Raw genomic sequence first — 20,688 nt, 5'->3', positions numbered from 1 at the left:
CCCTCGTGGGTGTTTTTAGTTTCTGTTAATAAATAGTTATATTTTCATACATCTTGCGTTTGGGTTCATCTCTATTATTTTTCCACTATCCGGTTACCAACCGTGACACCTACAGTATTCAGCTCTTCTCTGGTGGACCACCCAATGGCAACTGAACCTTCATAAAGACATGAAACAAAATGCATATCTAACTCATCTTTTATGTTAATCCAGGAGAGAATCTTGGAGCGCTTCTTGCTGAAAGGACCACTTTGTGTGTCCCAAAAAGTGCTCTTGGTTGGGTTAGAACTAATGTCTAATTTTACTAATTTTATTAGTCGTCTTTTATGTTGTTAATCTCTTAGCTTCCTAACTCTACTACTTGTAGACATAGCTTTGTAGATTGTGCTTATTCTTGGCTCCTTAAACGTAAGTCGCTTTGAATAGAAGTGTCTGCTAAATTAATAAATGTAAATGTTTCCTTGACAAAAATGTTGTTTTAGGGCCAAGAAAAGATGCAGATGATCCAGCAACACGTACTTTACAGTGACATATATTATTTACTTTTAGCAGAACTAAAAATGAGCGTCTCTATCATAAATCCTTTTGACATGTGTGCAGCTATTTTGACAAGAGCATGATGCACATGGGTCATATGATGCAACAAACACATATTTTGAAATAACCCTTCCCTGTCCACCCATTCAAGTTTAGCCCTTTATCATTGAATTAAACTGAGATCATTATAATCCTTCATTATAAGCCATTTCCAACAAATAATAGTGCGATTTACTCTTTTTTTCATGACATAAGCTGTGACTATTATTTGGCATGAGACAGTGCAGAGTCATTCCTTTGTTGGCGCAATTAAAAATAACATGACTATATTATTATGCAACAAAAAATAAAGATGTGGTAATTCTAATCTGCAGATACTAAAAATAGCTCAATGAAGAGCCATTGAGCAATCAGCATTAAGACACAGAGCTATTCATTGAAAAAATTTATTTGTTGGTAACTTTCCCAAAGATTGGAAAAATGCATCTCATTTATACTAGAATCGCCTTAAAAGAACTACCCAACACTACACTGGGAAACAATGTTTACTAATCCACCGTAATTGATAATAAGACTTTTCTGTTTCAGCTAATAAAAGAGTTTAGGTGTTGATGCTGATGTTGTTTTGGTGTGTTGAGGTGTTGAGAGATGGTTAACAAGCTTGCAAATCCTGCTTCTACAACAATTCAGCAAAGATAAGGATTGATGGAGAGTAAGTGAAACTATTCACTTATGTCATATGAATAAGAATGTTTGGCACACCCAACGCTAGAAAAACAATGGAAAAACATGACAATGTAAATGCATGCAGTTCTCAGCTACTGTATGCTAAATTACCAACAAAATGATCAAATATAAACATAAAAATGATAATTTTTCTCATTTTTATTAATGTCTTAAAGCAATGCCATACATTGAACATCAGTATAATATATATGCATACACTGTCATACTGCAAATACATTTAATACATTTAAAGGCGGGGTGCGTGATCTCTAAAAGCCAATGTTGATATTTGAAATCACCTAAACAAACACGCCCTCAGCCCAATAGAATCTGGACCTTCTTTTGATAGACCCGCCCCACACATACGCAACCCAGGCAATGATGTCGGTTAGTAGACACGCACCTTACTGCTGATTGGCTACAAGTGTGTTTTAATACTCGGCCCGACTCTCTTCTCCAAAGTGTTTTTCAAAAATCATGCATCCAGCCTTTAAATAGCACTGACATTGCAAGGGATTAAATTACTTTTCTGGACGGACATTTATAAGCAAATATAAAGGTCCAGATCACTGGTCCTACAACTTTTCTGCTTTTGTTAGCAAGCTTTATTAAACAACACAATTGATCCAACTATGGGCTATGTCCAAAATTGTTAGATAGCACAGATCCACCTAAGATTTAGCTCATTAGATCTCTCTCATGTCAGGGAAAAATGAGGCAGGAGATGAAGTGATGTAATAATAAAATAGAGAGGTTTTATTGAATAATCTTATTTGCTTTCTCGATGGTCTGACTAACTTTGTCAATGGTCGGACTAAGAGCAGATTTAGGTATTATAAAAAACAAAGAAAGTGGAACATTCCCAAGACCATTGGAGACTCATATCAGCATTAAAAGGCAATACAGTGCCAACATAAGATTAAACAAAATTAAAAAAAGTAATGTAGAATAGAATAACTACGCTATAAAAACAAACGGTGCTAAATAGCACTAAAAGTTGTTCTTGGCTCATAATCATAGAGGAACCATTTTAAGTCCCATATAGCACCGATGAAGTACCTGTGTAGCGTAGCACCGGTGTAGAACCATATTGTGCTATGTAGAACCATATATGGTGCTAAAGTGGTGCTATATGAACCCCGTATGGTTCTTCCCGGCAGGCATTTCAACGTTGATTCACCGTTGAATCAACGTCAAGGACAAGGTTGAATCAACGTTGAATTACCTTTTGATTTAGCAAATTTATTCAACGTTGAACAAACAACTGACCTTATTTCAACCAAATTTCAACGTTGAAGGTCGGTCATATGCCTGCTGGGTTCATACTAGAGCCAAGAACCACTTTTAGTGCTAGTACCGTTTGTTTTTAGAGTGTACATAAAATTACAATTAATGTAATATAAAAGAATAATACAAATAAGGAAAAAGTTAATGATAAAATTATAAAATAAATGAAAGATTTAATTGAATTAATGATAAATTAAATAATGTAATAGATTAAATAGAACACAAATGTATGTTTCTACTCGGATCTATCAGACATGAACTTGTCTCTTTATGCGGATTTCCTCTTAACTGCTTGCTTCAGAGCTTCCAAAACAACATCTTTGTTGTTTACGATGTTGTAGGAAATGAGGTTAACGAACTTGTCGTAGTCCTCCGGTGTGTATGTAAGTTTGCGAGTAATGTAAGGGGAGGAGCCATCAGTGAAGTCAACATTAACATCTCCCTCCTTCAGTTCCTTCTCGCCAACTCTTTTCACACCTGCATCAAACACATCATAGTTATACTTAGTGCAAGGAGTTATTGTAGCTACCTTACGATTATAAATCAGAATTAGTGGCCCAGAGTGTTGGCAGTGCTTACCAGGAGCCTTGTACTCTTTGAATGTGATGTTGACCAAGGGAAAGTGAATCACTATTGGAGCCTCTGGATTTTCTTGATCCTCAAACACATAAACTTCCTGCAACGGCTCTGACTCCACCTTTTTGAAATCAATCTTTGGAAATGGAATCTTGCGATCCATACAGTAATCATATGTTTGCTTCAGGACCTGTTGGGCACATTCAAACATTACAAAAACATTAACACCGAATTGTCTATAATCCTGATAATGCATTTCCTTCTTACCAATCTTTCATCTATCACTTACCATAAACTGGTCTGGATCCCAGGAGAGGTTTACAGACAGAATAACATCTGCATGTCTTTGAGAGCCTAACACAGGGATATATCCTGAATTTATGGCAAATCCACCATCAACTAGGCTAAGCTGAGGATCCATTGGAGTCAGGGTGTTAGGAAAGGCATCTGGGTGCTTTTCTGCAAACAAATCAGTAATATTACATTGAACTACTGCATGCCAACACAGAATCAGATTAGATTTAAAGCCATGATTATATTTCGCGTAATAACAAACAACACTAAATTACATCATCTCATTGACATGCTTACTGCTGCAACATTACTGTATTATTAAATAATTAAAGTAAGTGAGTACTGAATTACAGGTATTTAATGACAGCTGTTTCGGGATGCCAACATAATCGAAACATATGCAGAAGTCACTTTCCAATTAATAATACTTGATTCATCAAACCATTTCTACTTTACCATAGCACTTAAACGCTGTAAATAGTTAGGAATGCACACTTGTGTTCAGTGATATGAATGCTCTTGACCTTTCCATGCAACAAAGGCAGAGTTCTCGTTGTAATCCCTGTGTAGCTGCAGACCCCTCAGGAAGTTGGACATCTGGCTGATGATTGGGCGACTGGTCATAAAACCGCTTATCATACTTGCAAAGTCAGCCACTGGGCTCAACACGGACGTGCCGAGTGTTTTTGTCCTATTTTCAGTCTCTTTAAAAGATGCAGAGTGACAGATAGTTGATACAAAATCATTAACTTATTAACATATAACTGTGTATAATCATGAACACCTATTCCATAGCAAAATCTTACTTTAAAGCTGTTTATACCTTGTATTTAGATGCAATCGGATCACAAGTGGACGAGACGTCCGTCTCTTTTGTTCACTTTCGACTGCTTCTGTCCTGATTACAGAGCGGGTGGCCTGTGGGCGACTCCGTCTGCTTTCGTTTAAACGTGCGCAGAGGAAATGATGGGTTTAAATTGACGCAAACTAATTTTAGAGTCTTCTGCTTGTGTTAATAGTAAACATGCTGCACAGAGTTTCGTACGTGTATATGTAAGAGCTTTCTTAGATATTTTAGAGCAATTGATGAAATGAGGTTGCACAACTTTCACAAAATGCAAAATGTAAAAAAAATGGTGGAGAGACGCTTAGTTTCATCAATGAAAGTCTAAATATAGCGTCTTACACTAATGGTTCGCGCTAGAAGTCATGTCCTATGTTAAAGTATTGTGCTCGATACATTATACATTAGATAAGGAGGAGAGTAGGCAGTGTTTTGTGGCTTTTCGAAAGCATTTGACCACATGTGCACCTACACCACAAAAGCAATCCGGTCTAATGCGTTTTCAACTATCTCTGAATGTGGGCGAAAGTGGACTAGCTCAAAACATTTCACACACCGTGTTACACACCTCTTTAGCGACGTCCACTTGTGATTTGATTGACCAAAATGCATCTTAATACCAGGTGTAAACAAACTCTTACCTGTATTACTCGCTTCATTTTGAGCCTCAGGGCTCCATGAGGGGGCGACGCCAGTGGCGGCACCCCAGACACTTGTCAGATTCGCTGAAAAAACACTGCTCCATATTCCTACATAAGCATAAATACAGTACAAAAATGTATGTATGTATATGTTTATAAACTGAATATACATTGCGGTAAATTCCATTCATAACAAACAACTAGTGAAAACTACAAACAGAAGTATGTATATAAGCACAGACACAAACACATTCAAACTCACCCAACAGATAGGACACACTAGTTTCAGGAAGTTTCTTGACCAGGTGACCGAGATAATATTCACTCCCAAAGTTCTGAGCAGGTACAAACCCACCATACTTAGGAATGCCAACTTCATATGGGGTGAACTCACACCATTCTAAATGTGTAAAAAAAATGGGCATTGGGTTAAAAATACTTCTCACAACCAGACATTTGAGTGTTTGCATGCACCCAATTATTGCTCTACGTCTTTAATTGAAGCTGGTTTCAACTAGGACAAATTCTTGGAATATTTGGAGAACCAAGTTTTATATCAATGTTTTTATCTGATGTACATGAGAAAATACAAAAAGATGCACTTGTAGGACCATTGACATTAACTGTTTCTAATGACAACGTGAGATCTCATTGTCTGCTTTTTATCTACTTTGTTTACATTCACTGTTTTCATCTGAAATATGTTAGCCTGGGTGGCAGCCGATCTTAGCCCCGCCCACAACGTTTTGAGGATGGGAAGATCGGTCTGGGGTTTCTCCGTTGAGGAGCTACTATGCGAGACCCAAAGCTGGTCGACCAATCAAATTGTCAGGGCGGGCTTTATATAATGATGGACAGATGATCAACAGTAACGTAATCAACCACGTCACCAAAGAGCGCGTGTGTTGAATCTATTTACAACGAAATGGCTGCCGCTGTAGAATTCAGATGTCACTGCAGGCATTGCAATGCGTTGTTTTTCTCATGCATTCTTCTGTTTTTAACAGGTTAAAACTGGGACCAACATGGTTGTATTGCAGACTGAGTTGGCTAAACCCCTCACGTCTTAAGACTTTGTTATTGCTCTTTATGTTATTTGCACTAATGTAATGTGCAAATGCGACCAATCAGAGCAGAGTAGCGTCACACAAAGTAGGGGTTTGGCAAGATGAAAGATTCATTTGAGAGTCATTTGGAAAAATAAAATGCTTATTATAAAAAATACATTACTGTAAACCTGTTGTTGGGGACTGTCAAAGGCACGTTTCATATAGCATACTATATTTGCTCTTTAAAGTGCCATGAAACACTAACCAACACTTTTTTTTAGATGTTAACAAAGTTAGTTGTGTTGCACATCATAGAAGACAATGTTAGTATTTGTTTTTTTTTAACATTATGAGAATACTAGCTTGTTCTTAATTTTTAGCTTTTTTGTGAAATTTTTGTCTTCCAGGTTTAAACTCCATATCGTGTAAACGTCACTGGCTGTGACGTGGCAAATTACTGTTGTACATCCTGAACGTCAGTGTCTCATTATTATTTATAAGATAGCAGTGGTGGAGTGGCCATCGGGAGAGTCGGGACATTTCCCGGTGGGCCGGTAGTGTTTTGAGGCTGCAAGGGTTGGTCTGATAATAGTTATACATTGCGAGTTATAGCAACCCCGTCTGGCGGCTTGATGTGCGGCCGCTTCCCGCTGGTCAAACTGTGCAGCCTCTTTGCTCAACATAAAAGTGCTCAACCTGTTCAGCAGGTCCAACCATGTTTAGGATTTTTAAAAATATAGGGGGATCATTGAACCGCGCTCCCCAAATGGCATAGCCTGTCGGCCTTTGATGTAAAAAGCTGCGCCGCCGAATGCCTGTTTATTGGAGGACATATGTGGTCGGATTGATCCATCAAGCAGATAGACTATTTGATAGTAAGTGTGGATTAAGGATGTTTAAAATCTCTAGCTTGGTGGTCAGTACATGAATGGATCAAATTAGCACATTTGCAAAGGTTTATCTCCATATGGCTATATAATAAATAAAAATAAGAAGGGTAACTTTGCAGTATCACATTATATATTTCCTACTATGTGATTTTCATATTACTAGATAACAGCATAATGAAATTAATAAAAAGACAAGGAAGTTGGATTGGCATGTAAATTGTATTATTATTACAAGAAAAACAGCAAAATAACTGAAATAAACTCTGAGGTAAATGCGCCAAATACATTAAAATAAATGAGCAATAGCAGTGGAAAAAAAAACATTATTATCTCTCAAAACTTTATATGACATAAATGATATTTAAAGGACAAATTCTTACAGTTTTTCAAAGATGTAAAGAAAGTATTCCATATTACTCCCATTTATGAGCACGTTCATTTGTGGTCTCGCTCTGTTATGTAATAGCTGATTGACAGGTGCGCATCTCCGTCTTTCAAACAGGTATCATTTTGTATAGTTACACATTTAGGAAAATTATCCATGATTTGATGATTTTATTATTATTATGAAAATGTTTTATTTTTTGCAGATTGATTACGATTTGTATTACCGTAGTTTTACTACAAATACAACACCTTTTTTTTACCACGGAGGGCCGGTGGTATATGAAATTTCCCCGTACATTTTTGGTCCCACTCCGCCCTGTAAAATTGTGTGTTCTACATTTCGCTTGTGTGTGTGTGTGTGTGTGTGCGCGCACGCGTGCATGTGCTCCGTGCGGCCAGGTCAGCCGGGGGAGGAGTGTCTGGGGCTCCTGGATACAGTTCTGTATAGTAAAGTAAATGTGTACTTTACACTCTGTAAATACGTTGGATCATTTTACCCGCAATGCTGTCAGGACTAGACTCACCAACAACTGAACTTGCTCGGGAAAGCTACGGGAGGAAGGTGGACTTTGATCTGTCCTGAGGTACCATGTCCTGAGGACTTTTCATTTTCTTCAAACACGCTATTATTTCAACTATAACTTGAAATTTTAACTGTTTTACTTGACCTTTGTTTAAATTAAATATTATATTCAGTTTAAATATTTCTGTAATACTGCTAATCTTAGTAAATCTTAGCTTATATCAGTTGCCCCGTCCACTCATTGGTGTTCTTCTGACAGCGTCCACGCCCAAGTAGCATTTTTCAAAATGATAGTGAGGTAGACTGGAGCTGAAACAGTGGGGTTTCATGACACTTTAAAACTTTAGGCATTTTGAATTTTTTGTCGGGGTCAAAAGAAATAAGCTACCAGGTCACTTATCCAAATAGAGTAGTATCCAGTTGCCTTCACAAAATATTTGGAAAATAATTTTAAAATTTTACAATAAAAAAAGCTTTTATGTGTGTGATAGGCTATTAGAAAATTTTACAAATATGGTCCCTAGCTGTCACTCACACCTTTGCACATAAAGAGTTCATATTAGTACCTCACAGGTACATGGGTACATATCTGTATCAAGTGGTATACATATTACCACATTTTCAAAATGTACTGCACCAGTGACAGCTTGGGACTTTTTTGACAATTGTTTTGACTACAAACAGAACAGCAATTATCTAATATTTTGTATATTTGTTCCTTGCTGATACAGTACAATGTACAGTATATAATACAGTACAGTACATACCGGCCTCTGTTGTACATTTTGACCTGCCGTCCTTCATATTAACAGCTGTGAAGATGGGTAAAGGATTCTGGCCTTCGGACAGTGCCTTCTGCATTTCAGTCAGTGTACCGAAGGGTTTCTAATATGAAAGAAGTGTCATTTATCTAGTTATTTTCACTCTTTCTCATTCTTAAAGATGTAATAGACTGTTGTTTACTATATTACTGCCACTTACACATTTAACATTTTAGATAATGCAATTCAAAAACCTATCATTGCTATCCAACATCATATACAACATATACTTTTGTTGCACAGACACAAAATAATCTTTCTGTTTTCAGTACCTGTCCTTGAATAAGATACTCTATAGCTAGACCCCACATGTCAATAAGAGAGACTGCATGCCCTTCTTTTTCTCTCTCATCCATCTTCTTTTTGTAGTATGACAGCTGCTCACGGGAAAATACACTGAATTTACTTTTGGAGATCTCTTTCTTCGAAGACTCTATAAACGTATTGATGTCACTTTTAGACCAGTTGGGGTCGCAGTAAAGAGAAGATAAAGTCCTGAAAAACAGAAAAAAGCTCTTAAAGAGGACATATCATGAAAATCTGACTTTTTTTAATGTTTAAGTGTATAATTGGATCTCCAGTGCTTCTTTCAACCTAGAAAATCTGAGAAAAAAGAACAACCCAATAACTCCCCTTGTGATGTCAGAAGGAGATAATACCACCCTTTTAATAGCATTTTAAAAAACACACCAAAAACTGTATATTTTTGCTTACACCAACAAAGTGGCAATTTTAACATGTCACAATAAATAATCTATATAATATTTTGAACTAAAACTTCACATACGCACTCTGGGGACACCAAAGGCTTATTTGACATCTTCAAAAAGTCTTGTGAAATGTCCACTTTAACAACAGATCTCCACAATTCTTGTTTTAGTGGTTTGTTTTCTCGTATTGTTGTTTACATTTATTTAACATGAAATTCATATTATTGAATCATATCAGGGTGACCCACTGGCTTCTATAATTTTGAAATTAAGCACATAATCTATTATAGATATCTTTTATCAAGCAGGTTCTTATGTTTTTTTTTTTTAGGTTTTACACTGGCGGACACAAGTGTTGTGCGTGTAGCTTTTCTTTTGCTTACCAGGTGGAGCCAGAAAGCCCTGTGATGTAGCTGACAGCATCAAGGAGTTGGATCTCCTGCAGCCCTTTAATAGCTCCATAGGTGCCCGTCATTGCTCGAGTCCCACCTCCTGAAGACACCACAGCTATCACTGGAACCTGAGGAGTCAAACACAAACATTAATCAATCACATCAGACTAATCAGACCAAATGTGCAATAGATAAGATTCAACGTTATTGTCATTGCACATGTGAGGTACATGGCAATGAAAAGCAGTTAGCATCTAACCAGAAGTGCAATAAGCAGTAAGTATAGAATATATAAGATATAACTTCAATATGTTACAAATGTACAATAAATATATAAACAGAGCCGAGATGAATAGGAAAAATACTATAAAATTGCACAAACTGGGGAGACGCAGAGCCTCGCGATGTAAACATACTGCCATCTTGGTCTGTAAAATTGGGCCCTCCAAGTAAATGGGACAGGGGGCATTGGAGCTTTCAATGACATGGGATTAAGTTAACATGGAAATGCTGCACTTTACACCTTTATACACTTTATAGCCATCTAAATTAATGCATTTGACATGAATCTTTTTTCAAAGAAGCTTACAGTAGTATTGGGTATACTTTTTTCTTCAATCAGTCCATGAGTTTTCTATGGCATTTTACGATATGCTCTAGCTCAGCTCAGCAACTATATGTTTATGTTATAATATACAATATTTCAAATAATTTAGCTATTTCAGTAATCGAAAAACATCATGTTTATAACAAAGTTACACATTACAAATGTAGTATATAAAATACGTAAAAAAAGTGCTGAGTGTACCTTGCTGGGTTCAGGTGGAGTGGTGAGATTCAGAAATTTCTGAAGTGCCTCTGATACAACTTTACTCCTCTTTGCCAGAAATTTTTTTTCTTCCTTCGACATATTAAAAGCCAAACGTACGTCGAGTTCTTCGGTATCACTAAAATAAACATAAGTGTACACATAAACGTAATTAAATGAGTCCAGTAACACACTGTTTTACACCTAAACAGTATTATTAATTAAGATCAATGTGAGGTTTGTTACCGATCATCTGTTTTCAGCTCCACGTCAACTTTTTCCTTTAAAAATATTTTAGAAAGGTTTGTTTACATACAATGCACACAAATATACATATGTACACAAATATATACAATGATCTTGCCAGTACTCACCTCTCCCAGGGGCAAAGACACTGTAATTTGGTGTTGGGCTGGTAGTGGTTTCAAAGGGATAGAAGCCCCAGTTTCTTGAGTCTTTTGATTTGCAACTTGATATCCCTCAGACTGGACAAACAACACAACAAATGAAACAAAACATTAAAGTTGGAACTTAAAAAAAATTTAAAAATCTGTTCACATACCGAGTCTTGCAAACTGATTTCAGGCCACTGGTAAGTAAGGAATCATTGACGACGGGCCGCTGAATTATTCAAAAATAATACACACACACAAGGCGGTAATGCTTACACTACACTCTTAGAAAGTATTTGTTAATTTTTTACACATATTTTTGTGTTAAGCTTTTAACACACGTGTAATTTTAACACATTATGTGTCAATTTGTGTTGATTTTGTGTTAAAATAAAACACAAGTTTTGTTAAAAGTAACGCAATGCATTTAGTGTGTTGTCCCAGAATCAACACTAATGTGTTGTTTTTAACACATCCGTTCTAAAAGTGCACAGTTACCACAAACCATTGCTCTGATGGTTATTTTAAGACATTTGAGAGGTTACGTGAGTTTTATAAATAATCAACAACATTATTACTTTCTCATCCAATCAGCATAAAGCATTCAATGTAAATAATACATTTTATTGTTAAAAAATTGTTTTTATAGCAGCAAAAATGAAAAACACATGTGGGTAATTCCACAATTGTGACGTGCGTGAACAATGCCTATTGTATGTAAATTTTTACTGAAGATTACACTTACAGAGGTGAGATTAAGTTCAGTTTCCATGTTTCGGTTGATGTAATAACATAATGTGTCTAAGAATGTCTGATTCTTCTCTTGTGAGATGACATGATCCTCTTTATACGCCCCTTTCAGGTTCAACACCATATTACGTATCGCTGAAAGATACAAAAAAAAAGATTCACGTAAACCTAGGATCATATTATTTATCATTTCTAAAGTGAAAATTGTTGTTAACCTCTGCATTTTTTTTATCCAATGAGAATGCATGCTGTGAATATAATTTATTGAATAGATCTCAATATTGGTTTTCTATTACATTTTCTTTAGACTAACAAATATCTAGTCAATATCTTCATTTACCTCCAGAGTTCTTCAGAAGCTTGTCTACCCCCACCGTCAGCTCACAAAAAGGACTTGCCTGATTTCACAGGAAAATGCTTATCTGAAGAGGTGATCTTATGCACATTTTTTTGGTGTTTGAACAGGTTAGTGGTGTGAGAGCTTGTTGCCTAGTGAAACTATAAGTATTTAATCTAATGTCACAAAAAGGCTACATTCACATGGCAAGATTTTGGGAGTTACATCCACATTTACTTATGTGCAACCATATTTGACAACCGTATTGTGGTGCCAATTGAACAAAGTCTATGGGGCTGTTCCATAGACTGTAAAAAAAGATGGACGACGCGATGTCGCCTCCCACCATTTTAATGAATTGAAGCTCGCGCGACCAATTCAACCACGCCAATCATAACGACACACCCCGTTTCTGTAGCATCAACTTACAAACTAAAATGAAACTTACCACAATAATGAACACTTGAACATATATCAGCGTGATAACAACTACTTGAAAGGACCAAAACCATCTTTCGGAAACTTTTATTGCACTGAAAAAAATGATTCATTGCATTTAATCAATTTTTTTAAGGTAAGTGGTTGCAATCAATTTATTTAAGCTACATTTAAACAAAAAAGATTAGTAACGTAAAGTAAAATATAAAACTTTTGTTTAAATGTAGCCCAAACAAATTGATTGCAACCACCTACCTCAAAAAAATTGATTAAATTCAATGAATCATTTTTTTCAGTGTGGAAGTGTAAATTATTTTTTTATTTAGTCCCATTCGTTCGAATGGAGAGGGCGGGGTTTATGACTTGTACTGCAGCCAGCCACCAGGGGGCAATCAAAGAGCAAGAGGCTTCACTTTTCAAGGCTTATGAGGCACACCCGGGCTGTTGGAATTAAGATGAGTTTTCGTTGATTGGGTCACAAGTGGAGGAGAGAGACACATTACGTTTACACCTGGTATTTAAATACATCTCTTTTGTCCACTTTCGACCACTTCTGTCCTGAATACTATGAGGGGGTGGTCTGTTGAGACGGTGGGCGAGTCTCTCTGCTGTCATTGAAACGCGAGCGGGAGTAATGACAAGTTTATATGGACGCGAACAAATATTACACTGCAAAAAAAAAAAAATTATTATAAGTATTTTTGTCTTGCTTTCAGTAAAAATATCAAAAAAATCTTAAATTAAGACGCTTTTCTTGATGAGCAAAACAACCAAAATATCAAATTGAAATTTGTGAATTTGTGGATTAAGCAAGCAAAAAAAATCTGGCAATGGGGTAAGCAAAAAAATCTTGAACATTTTTCTTAAACACTACATTTATTACACTAAAAAAATTATTTGCTTACCCCATTGCCGGATTTGTTTGCTTGTTTTATGCACAAAATCACTTAAATTTGATATTTTTGGTCTAAAAACTAGGCTTATTTTCTTGGGTCGTTTTGCTCATCAAGAAAAAGCATCTTAATTTAAGAATGTTTAGATATTTTTACTGAAAACAAGACAAAAATGCTAAGGAAATTCTTTCTTGAAAATCATTTTTTTGCAGTGTATGTCGGAGTCCGCTGCTTGTGTTTTAAGTAAACATGCTGCACAGTGTTTTGTACATGAATATGTTAGAGCTTTCTCTGATATTTCAGCGCAATTGATGAAATAAGATGCCGCAACTTTCACACACTTGCAAAATGAAACTGCGGAGATCAGCCGCTTTCATTTTATTAATGCACTGCAAAAAATTACTCTCTTACTTAGCATTTTTGTCTTGTTTTCAGTAGAAATCTCAATTCTTAAATCAAGATGTATTTTCTTGATGAGCAAATGACCTAAGAAAACTTGTCTTAGCAAATTTAAGCGAATTTGTGCTTAAAACAAGCAAAAAAATCCGCCAATGCAATAAGACATTTTTGCTGATTTTTTCTTGTAGTATAGCCTCTTATGGAACAGCTGAAATTCCACAAGGGGGTGTATTTGTTCCTCAGACGTTGCACAATAAACGTGACATCTGAATATATTCATTATATATTTTCCGAACAAATGTGAACTAATTGTATACACCATTTATTTCGTAATTCAGTCAGAAACGTCAAGATTGTGAGATGAACAAATCGTTTTGAATTAAAAGGCTTGGATATTCCATTTCCTTGGACTTTTGGGGATTTGTGAACAATTTGTTTTGGACAATTTCACCGAAGCGGATAAAGGGAAGATTTTGAAGGTAAGTAAATATCCTAAATCGGCGCCGCCGGTTCAGGTAACTAACAACTAGATTACAGTTTTATGACTGCTTTAAATCATATGATGTTTTGTGTGTGCGCTTAATGGAATCCCGAAAGTCTTAGCTTTCAAATGATGTGCCGCATGACCGTATATTTTGAAGATTTAATGCTTCAAAGTTACAATGACGTAGTGCAGCCTCACGTGCAAGGGAGGGGGTGTACCGTGTATGGCACAGTGTTCTTTATCAGGTTAAGTAAATTCAAGAAAAAAATCTTATTCCATTGTTTTAAGCACAAATTCACTTAAATTTGATATGTTTTGTCTAAAAACTAGAGTTATTTTCTTAGGTCATTTGTTACACAAAATAATACATCTTGATTTAACAATTTTTAGATATTTCTACTGAAAACAAGACAAAAAACTAAGTAAGAAAGTAATTTTTGGCAATGTGTGAAAGGCTAATAATAGCGCTGTTCTCCGTGTGTTCGCGTCAGAAGTCAGAAAAGACATAAAACATTGTGCTCAGTACCTCAGATTAGATAAATGGGCAGAATGAAGGCGGTCGTGTTTGGCTGTTCGAACACATTCTACCACATGTGCGTTTACACTACAAAAGCAATCCGATCGAAAGGGGTTTGAACTACCTCTGAATGTGGTTGAAAGTGGTCGAAAGTGGACGAGCTCAAAACGTTTTGAACACCGTTTACACCTGGCTTTATCGTCGTCCACTTGTGATCCGTTCGAAGAAAACGCATGTTAATGCTAAGTGAAAGCAGCCTCAAAACAGAGAGCAATGATGTGACAACTTGTCCAGTACAATTCACACATCAGAGCTTATCTGTAAATGTAGTTGTGAGACATGACAATTATTAGGTGCGAGTTCAGTTGTAGAATGTGGTTTTTCACACCCACAAAAAAAACGATCTGCCTTGTGAATGCATCCATATTAAGGAGTCAAATACTGTACATGTTTGACAACCATATTCTGGTGCCATGTGAACATAGCCAAGGGACACATTTACTATAGCACATTTTTCAGCTTTAACATTAAATGAGACATAATATACATTGTCTTATAAAAGCACTATATTATTGTAAGGACTAGTAATAAAATTGCAGTAAGGGTTCTTACCACCAACACCCCATTAGACACGCATGGGCTCGGCACCTCAGAGCTGCAATGTGCAGACACAGGCAAGACCACTGCTTAGTTCATATTTATCAGGACATTGCTCTTAACATGAACTATGCAAGCTATAAAACATCACTCATTTTACAAATGACCATAAAATCAGGCAGTCCTTACCTCTGTGTCATCTCAAACTCCACCCACAGCTCATCTTTTGTCTGTAAAAAGGTGACACATATACACAATAATACACATTAAATTTCATTGAAGTTTTCTTTTCAATTGTATGCCATGATGTCTCCACATAGCACTGACCGTATCATTTAAAATGAAACATTTTTCCTCCTTCTTTTCTGGTGTGAGGTTATTAATGTCAAACAGGACAGTGGCAATATGATCATCTCTCATATACGGGTCATTGTCATAGACCTGGAACTCCAGAATATTCTGCGTAGTGGAGAAAAGAGGTGACATTAAACTCAATGACTCAAGGTGCATCTTAAAGATCTTAAATATAACATACCACCAGACTCAACATAAGACAATATAAAGACACATTTGCTCTGAAAGTTTACCTTGACATTGCTCTGCAACCTGAAGTGGAAGGTTTCATTCCATACAGGTGTGTTGATATTTGAGATCGTCTTGGTGCGATATGTACGGGCAGATGCCGTGGGTAAGTTCAAGATAACATAGCAGTCAGCTTCAGAAACTAAGAAAAAATTGGGATAGGATTAGAAATGGTAGGGTGATTTAAACCCTTACATTTTCATTTACATGACCCAACGTACATAAACAAAACCTGAAATTTGTTAAAGCTGCATAACATTATTTTTTAAAGTGAAATTGAAGAAGCAACATAAAGCACTTTCTTACAAACTGTAAGGATTTTGTTGTGTGTTCTGTTTGTTTTGTTGTCAAGTTTTTTATTTTGATATCATGTTCTGTTTCCTGTCTTTTATTTTGAAATCATGTCATGCCATGCTTCACATTCCACTTCCTGTTTGTTACTATAAAACTGGTTCAAACTCGGCGAAGTATTGTATTGTATGTGTTTCCTGCTGCATTACCAAGCGTATCATGGTTTTTGTCCTGTTTCTGTGCCTGTTTTGTATTCCTGTTCCTGTTCTGTATTCCTGTTCTTGTTTTTGGATATTCTGGATTTTGACCTACGCCTGTTAATTTGGATTACGCTATTTTGATTGCCCTATTTCAGCGATTCCCAAAGTAAGAGGAAAAATGTAATGGAGGTCTGTTTCTTTAAGTGGGATTTTTCCATACAATAAATTAATAAAAAAAGATAAGTAAACATTTCCTTTGTAATCGCTTTTTTTTTAAATAAAAAAAACTTAGGTTTTGATAGAAACGCAGAAAACAGCTGCTGTCTTTTTCTACGGACTGCTCTTTTGTTATGCACTGCAGCCTCTATATGTGTGCATTATTTTCAATTATACAACAGTTCTTTCTGGTTCTCGAATCTGATTGGCTAAGAGCCATACGATATTGTGCTGATAACAGCACTGTAGCCGCTTCACCTTTAGTATTATTCCGCCACCTAGTGAATGGAGGTCCTAAGCAGGCTCATCTCTGAATGGAAAAACACAGACGCGCTGTTTGAATCACTCTCCGTGTATCTCATTAGTTTACTAGCTCATAAATCAGTCTGAATCCCCAATCTGAAGTTATTAGTCAAAGATCGGCGCTCTTGGATGTTACGTTACAGTTAATGGGAGAAATGTCTTGTCACATCGTGTGGATTATTAACACTTGGAAAGAGGAATATAAACACTCGTTTTTTTTCTGGAGCTATATTTCTTATCAGAACGCGAAAACACCGTGAAACAGCAGGTAAGCACCGCAGCTTTTAAATGTGGACATTGATCATTAACTTTATCGTGACCTGACTATTAAAACATGTTATGAGATATCGCCACTGGTGTATTTATAAGCAGCATGCAAAAACATATCTCTGACACTTATAAAAAACAGTTTTAGATAGTACTGACAAGAACAAAGTTTAATAATAATAATCGAGTGCTCGTATCACGTTAAGAATAAATGAGAAAGCAATAGTAACGTTACACAAGTATAGTTTTATTAACTTTTACCTCGCGCCAAAACAATAACAACACAAAAGACACTAAATATGAATTAAAAAACAAGTAATAGTTTGATCATGACACCAAATACTGCTGATTTGATCTCATTTTGAAGATCATAAACAAACAAGGCCAACATGAGAGCCAGGGTATCTCTGTCAGAAATGTAGCCCAGAGAGGGCGGTGGTCAGCGGGGCGAGTGAACACTGATGTCCGCTCATGCTTTGGTTCTCATTCGTACCGAAACTCACTAAGCAAACGTTCAAACAGGCGCTATCTTTACTAATCGACTGCAGATTTAAATATAATACATATACATTCTCGACTGAACTAATCTTAAAACTACACTTTGTGACCAAGAAACGGTAATATAAAGTAACAGCTTTTCCGTCCATTGAGTTGTTATGAGCTTCAAAGCAGCCGAAAGTTTTACCTGTCATTCTGGCCGCCCTCAAATCCGTGGCGGAAGAAGTAGTTCTCAAACAAAGAGGCTTTTAAAATAACTCCGTTGTTGTTTTCTAGTTTTCGTTTTTCAAACGTGTGCCGTCGAACTGTTGTATAAAAGCAATATCGCCTGCGGCCTCGTGCCTCTGGCCTAATCACAGCCGTGATGATATAGAGCTATATCGCACTCCTACTCGAGCGATATTGCTTAAATAATTCAAAGGACCGGAGTCAATTATTCCGCTTATACCACGGTTACCACAAATATTGCTCTGGTGCCTATTTTTAAGACATTTGAAAAGATAGGTGTGCGGTTTACAGAAAAATAATCAACACCCATAGAACATTTCTCAGCCAATCAGAATGCAGCATTCAACAGACCCGTGGTATAACTAATGATAAAGTTGTTAGTCACGAATGAGGAGAGGGACCAAGAGAGAGAGAGACTTTTTCTATGGCAAAAATAGAAATAATCAAATGGGACGAGACATGGGCACATGTGCATCCTAATGCACAGGATACGCAAGCAATGTGATTTCATGCATGGTAGAGAGACCGCCAACCATTATATAATAAAATACATAAATACTTACAAAGACACTTTAGAGAACTTATTAAAAGCTTTCATTTAATTTTGTTTGAAACATGAGCTGTTATAATGAATCGGCAAACTATTATAGCTTTTGTGCGAACAGTAAAGGCTTTCTTGAATGTGTTTGATTGGTCTGCACTTAACGCACGCATCTTGAGGGAGACCGCACTGGTAAACATGAGGAAAGCTCTCATTTGTCGTCTATTAGATGGCGGCAGTAAGTGTACGTTTTTTACCATAGTAAACTCGAATGGCGTCTAAATATCACAGTGGTTAAACGCATACACGGGGGTGCGTATCATCTACGCTAAGCGTAGCTGCGTCTGGTCCCCAAAGTGGGGATTGGGGGTGCGCCAACCCGGTTGGGACATAGAAGGGGGTGTGCAGGAAAAAAAGTTTGGGAACCGCTGTTGGATTTGTTTGCCTGCCTGTGTGAATTGACTTTTATAATAAACCTCCTGCACATGGATTCATCTCACTCTCGCATTGCGTAAGCACATGGATTCATCTCACTCTCGCTTTGTGTAAGCATCCAACGTTATAAAAACACAGAGCAAGTCTGAAAGACAACACAGCTGAAAACTGTAAACACACACGTTTGAACTTGCTTTTCTAGCATATTTTTTTAATCCTTTAGAAATTGATGGTACAAAAATGAAGTTAGTATTTTATCATTTGGATGCTAATAAAATGGACTTCTGTCTTACAGTAGTCGTATGATTTTTTGATATTCCCACGTAAAACTTTGACTGAGAGATCCCAGTAAGGCTTGACTTCTGTCTGTAGAACAAATACACAGTTTAGAAATTAGTAGGTTTGAGATCTTTTTCATTACACAATTTGAATCCCATTTTTACCCATTATGAGTTGGAGACCTTACCACAAAAAAAAAACATGGTTTTGCTACAAAAGTTAAGATTTGCTTACCTTAAGCATTGTTGCGTGCAGATATATCTGGAAGCAGCAGTCTGTAAAATGTAAATAAAAATGCTAAATTGCAAGTGATAGGTGGTCTATACACAGCTTGAAAAGTTTTCTATATACGTCAGTAACCTGATAAGACATTGTTATTAGTAGTAGTAATATTTCTGCATTGCAAATGATTTACTTTTCAGATTTAGTAGTGTAATAGAAAAACAATAGACCTGATGGTAATGATATCCACACTACCTGTTCTGAGTAATTGAGTCATTCTTTGAAAGTGTGAAGTTTAAATGAAAATTTCTTAATTTTGTGAAAAATACAAATAAACTTTTGGTTCTTTATTAAGTAAGAGGGTAAGCAAATGTTTCAGCCATTGTTATAAAATATACCTGCTTCTAAATTTCTAAGTAAAATTGGCCGTTCCAAACATTGATTAAAGGAACAACGTTATTTGATTAAAAGTTGATTGGGGATGCTCCGCTAAAATGACTGCAAATGCTTTAAAATGGCAACAAAAACACCAAACATAAAATAACTAAAACAGATGCAAAGATTCAGCCATTCATCACCTCTAGAAAGAACAAGGATGATCAAAAATCAACAGTACATCAGGCGACCCCTTGTATTTTCGGAAGTTATGATTTGATATTTGGTCATCACAGTGTTCAGGATTGTTATTTTTTGAACCAAATATTTACATAAAGTTTAAGCAAGCAGCCATTGACTTGAGTGGTATACATTTTGGAATAATAAGGGCCAATGTCACCACCGTCAGACGGAGTTTTATTTGTTTTTTAAATGAATATGCTTCAATATGTTTCTTCAGTGCTCTTGAGTTATTAAATTAATAGTCTCTATTAATACAAAAATATATTTATTAAATAATTTTTTTTTACTTTTTCTGTTTAGGCTTAAAGTAAATGTTGTATGAGTAATAACTGGAAAAACGCCTATTTTATGAAAAAAATATGAATGGGGAGATTGGGCTATAATGATATACCTTCAGGTTTTGTAATTTAACTAACTTTTTTTTTTTCAAAATTTAAACCTGTTTTATTCAAATTCCCAAGAGAGAACTGATAGATTAGTTTGAACACATCAGAATTCTTGAAGAAAATATGTAGCCTTTTCCAAGAGGAAATTCCCAAGAATCACTGATAGATTAGTTTGAACACATTAGAATTCTTGAAAAAAATATGTAGCTTTTTCCAAAGAGGAAATGCCTTAACCTAATGTGAGGCCCTGGGGCTAAGAGGCCCCCCATACCCTCGATTTATAGTCTCATTTAAAAAAAAAAGTGTAATATCTAGGTAATCTACATCACA

General features: G+C 36.2%; 1 protein-coding gene across 1 annotated transcript; it reads right to left on the bottom strand.

The window, feature by feature from the left end:
- Positions 1–1,993: 1,993 nt before the first annotated feature.
- On the bottom strand, positions 1,994–19,497 carry LOC129417602 (cytosolic phospholipase A2 zeta). Its single transcript, XM_073869345.1, has 20 exons — positions 19,367–19,497; positions 19,147–19,219; positions 15,880–16,016; positions 15,620–15,751; positions 15,482–15,522; positions 15,308–15,350; positions 11,968–12,025; positions 11,623–11,762; positions 10,860–10,970; positions 10,732–10,766; positions 10,486–10,624; positions 9,669–9,805; positions 8,848–9,070; positions 8,522–8,639; positions 5,168–5,305; positions 4,906–5,013; positions 3,945–4,124; positions 3,416–3,585; positions 3,130–3,316; positions 1,994–3,027 (listed from the first exon to the last, which is right to left on the bottom strand). The coding sequence occupies exons 1-20, from the start codon at positions 19,373–19,375 to the stop codon at positions 2,819–2,821; spliced, it is 2,388 nt and encodes a 795-aa protein (XP_073725446.1). The 5' UTR covers positions 19,376–19,497; the 3' UTR covers positions 1,994–2,818.
- Between the last annotated feature and the right edge of the window lie 1,191 nt (positions 19,498–20,688).

The sequence above is a fragment of the Misgurnus anguillicaudatus genome, chromosome 7 (genome assembly GCF_027580225.2).
Source record: "Misgurnus anguillicaudatus chromosome 7, ASM2758022v2, whole genome shotgun sequence".
In the NCBI taxonomy this organism is placed as follows: Eukaryota; Metazoa; Chordata; class Actinopteri; order Cypriniformes; family Cobitidae; genus Misgurnus; species Misgurnus anguillicaudatus.
This window is presented reverse-complemented; position numbering and strand designations above follow the sequence as displayed.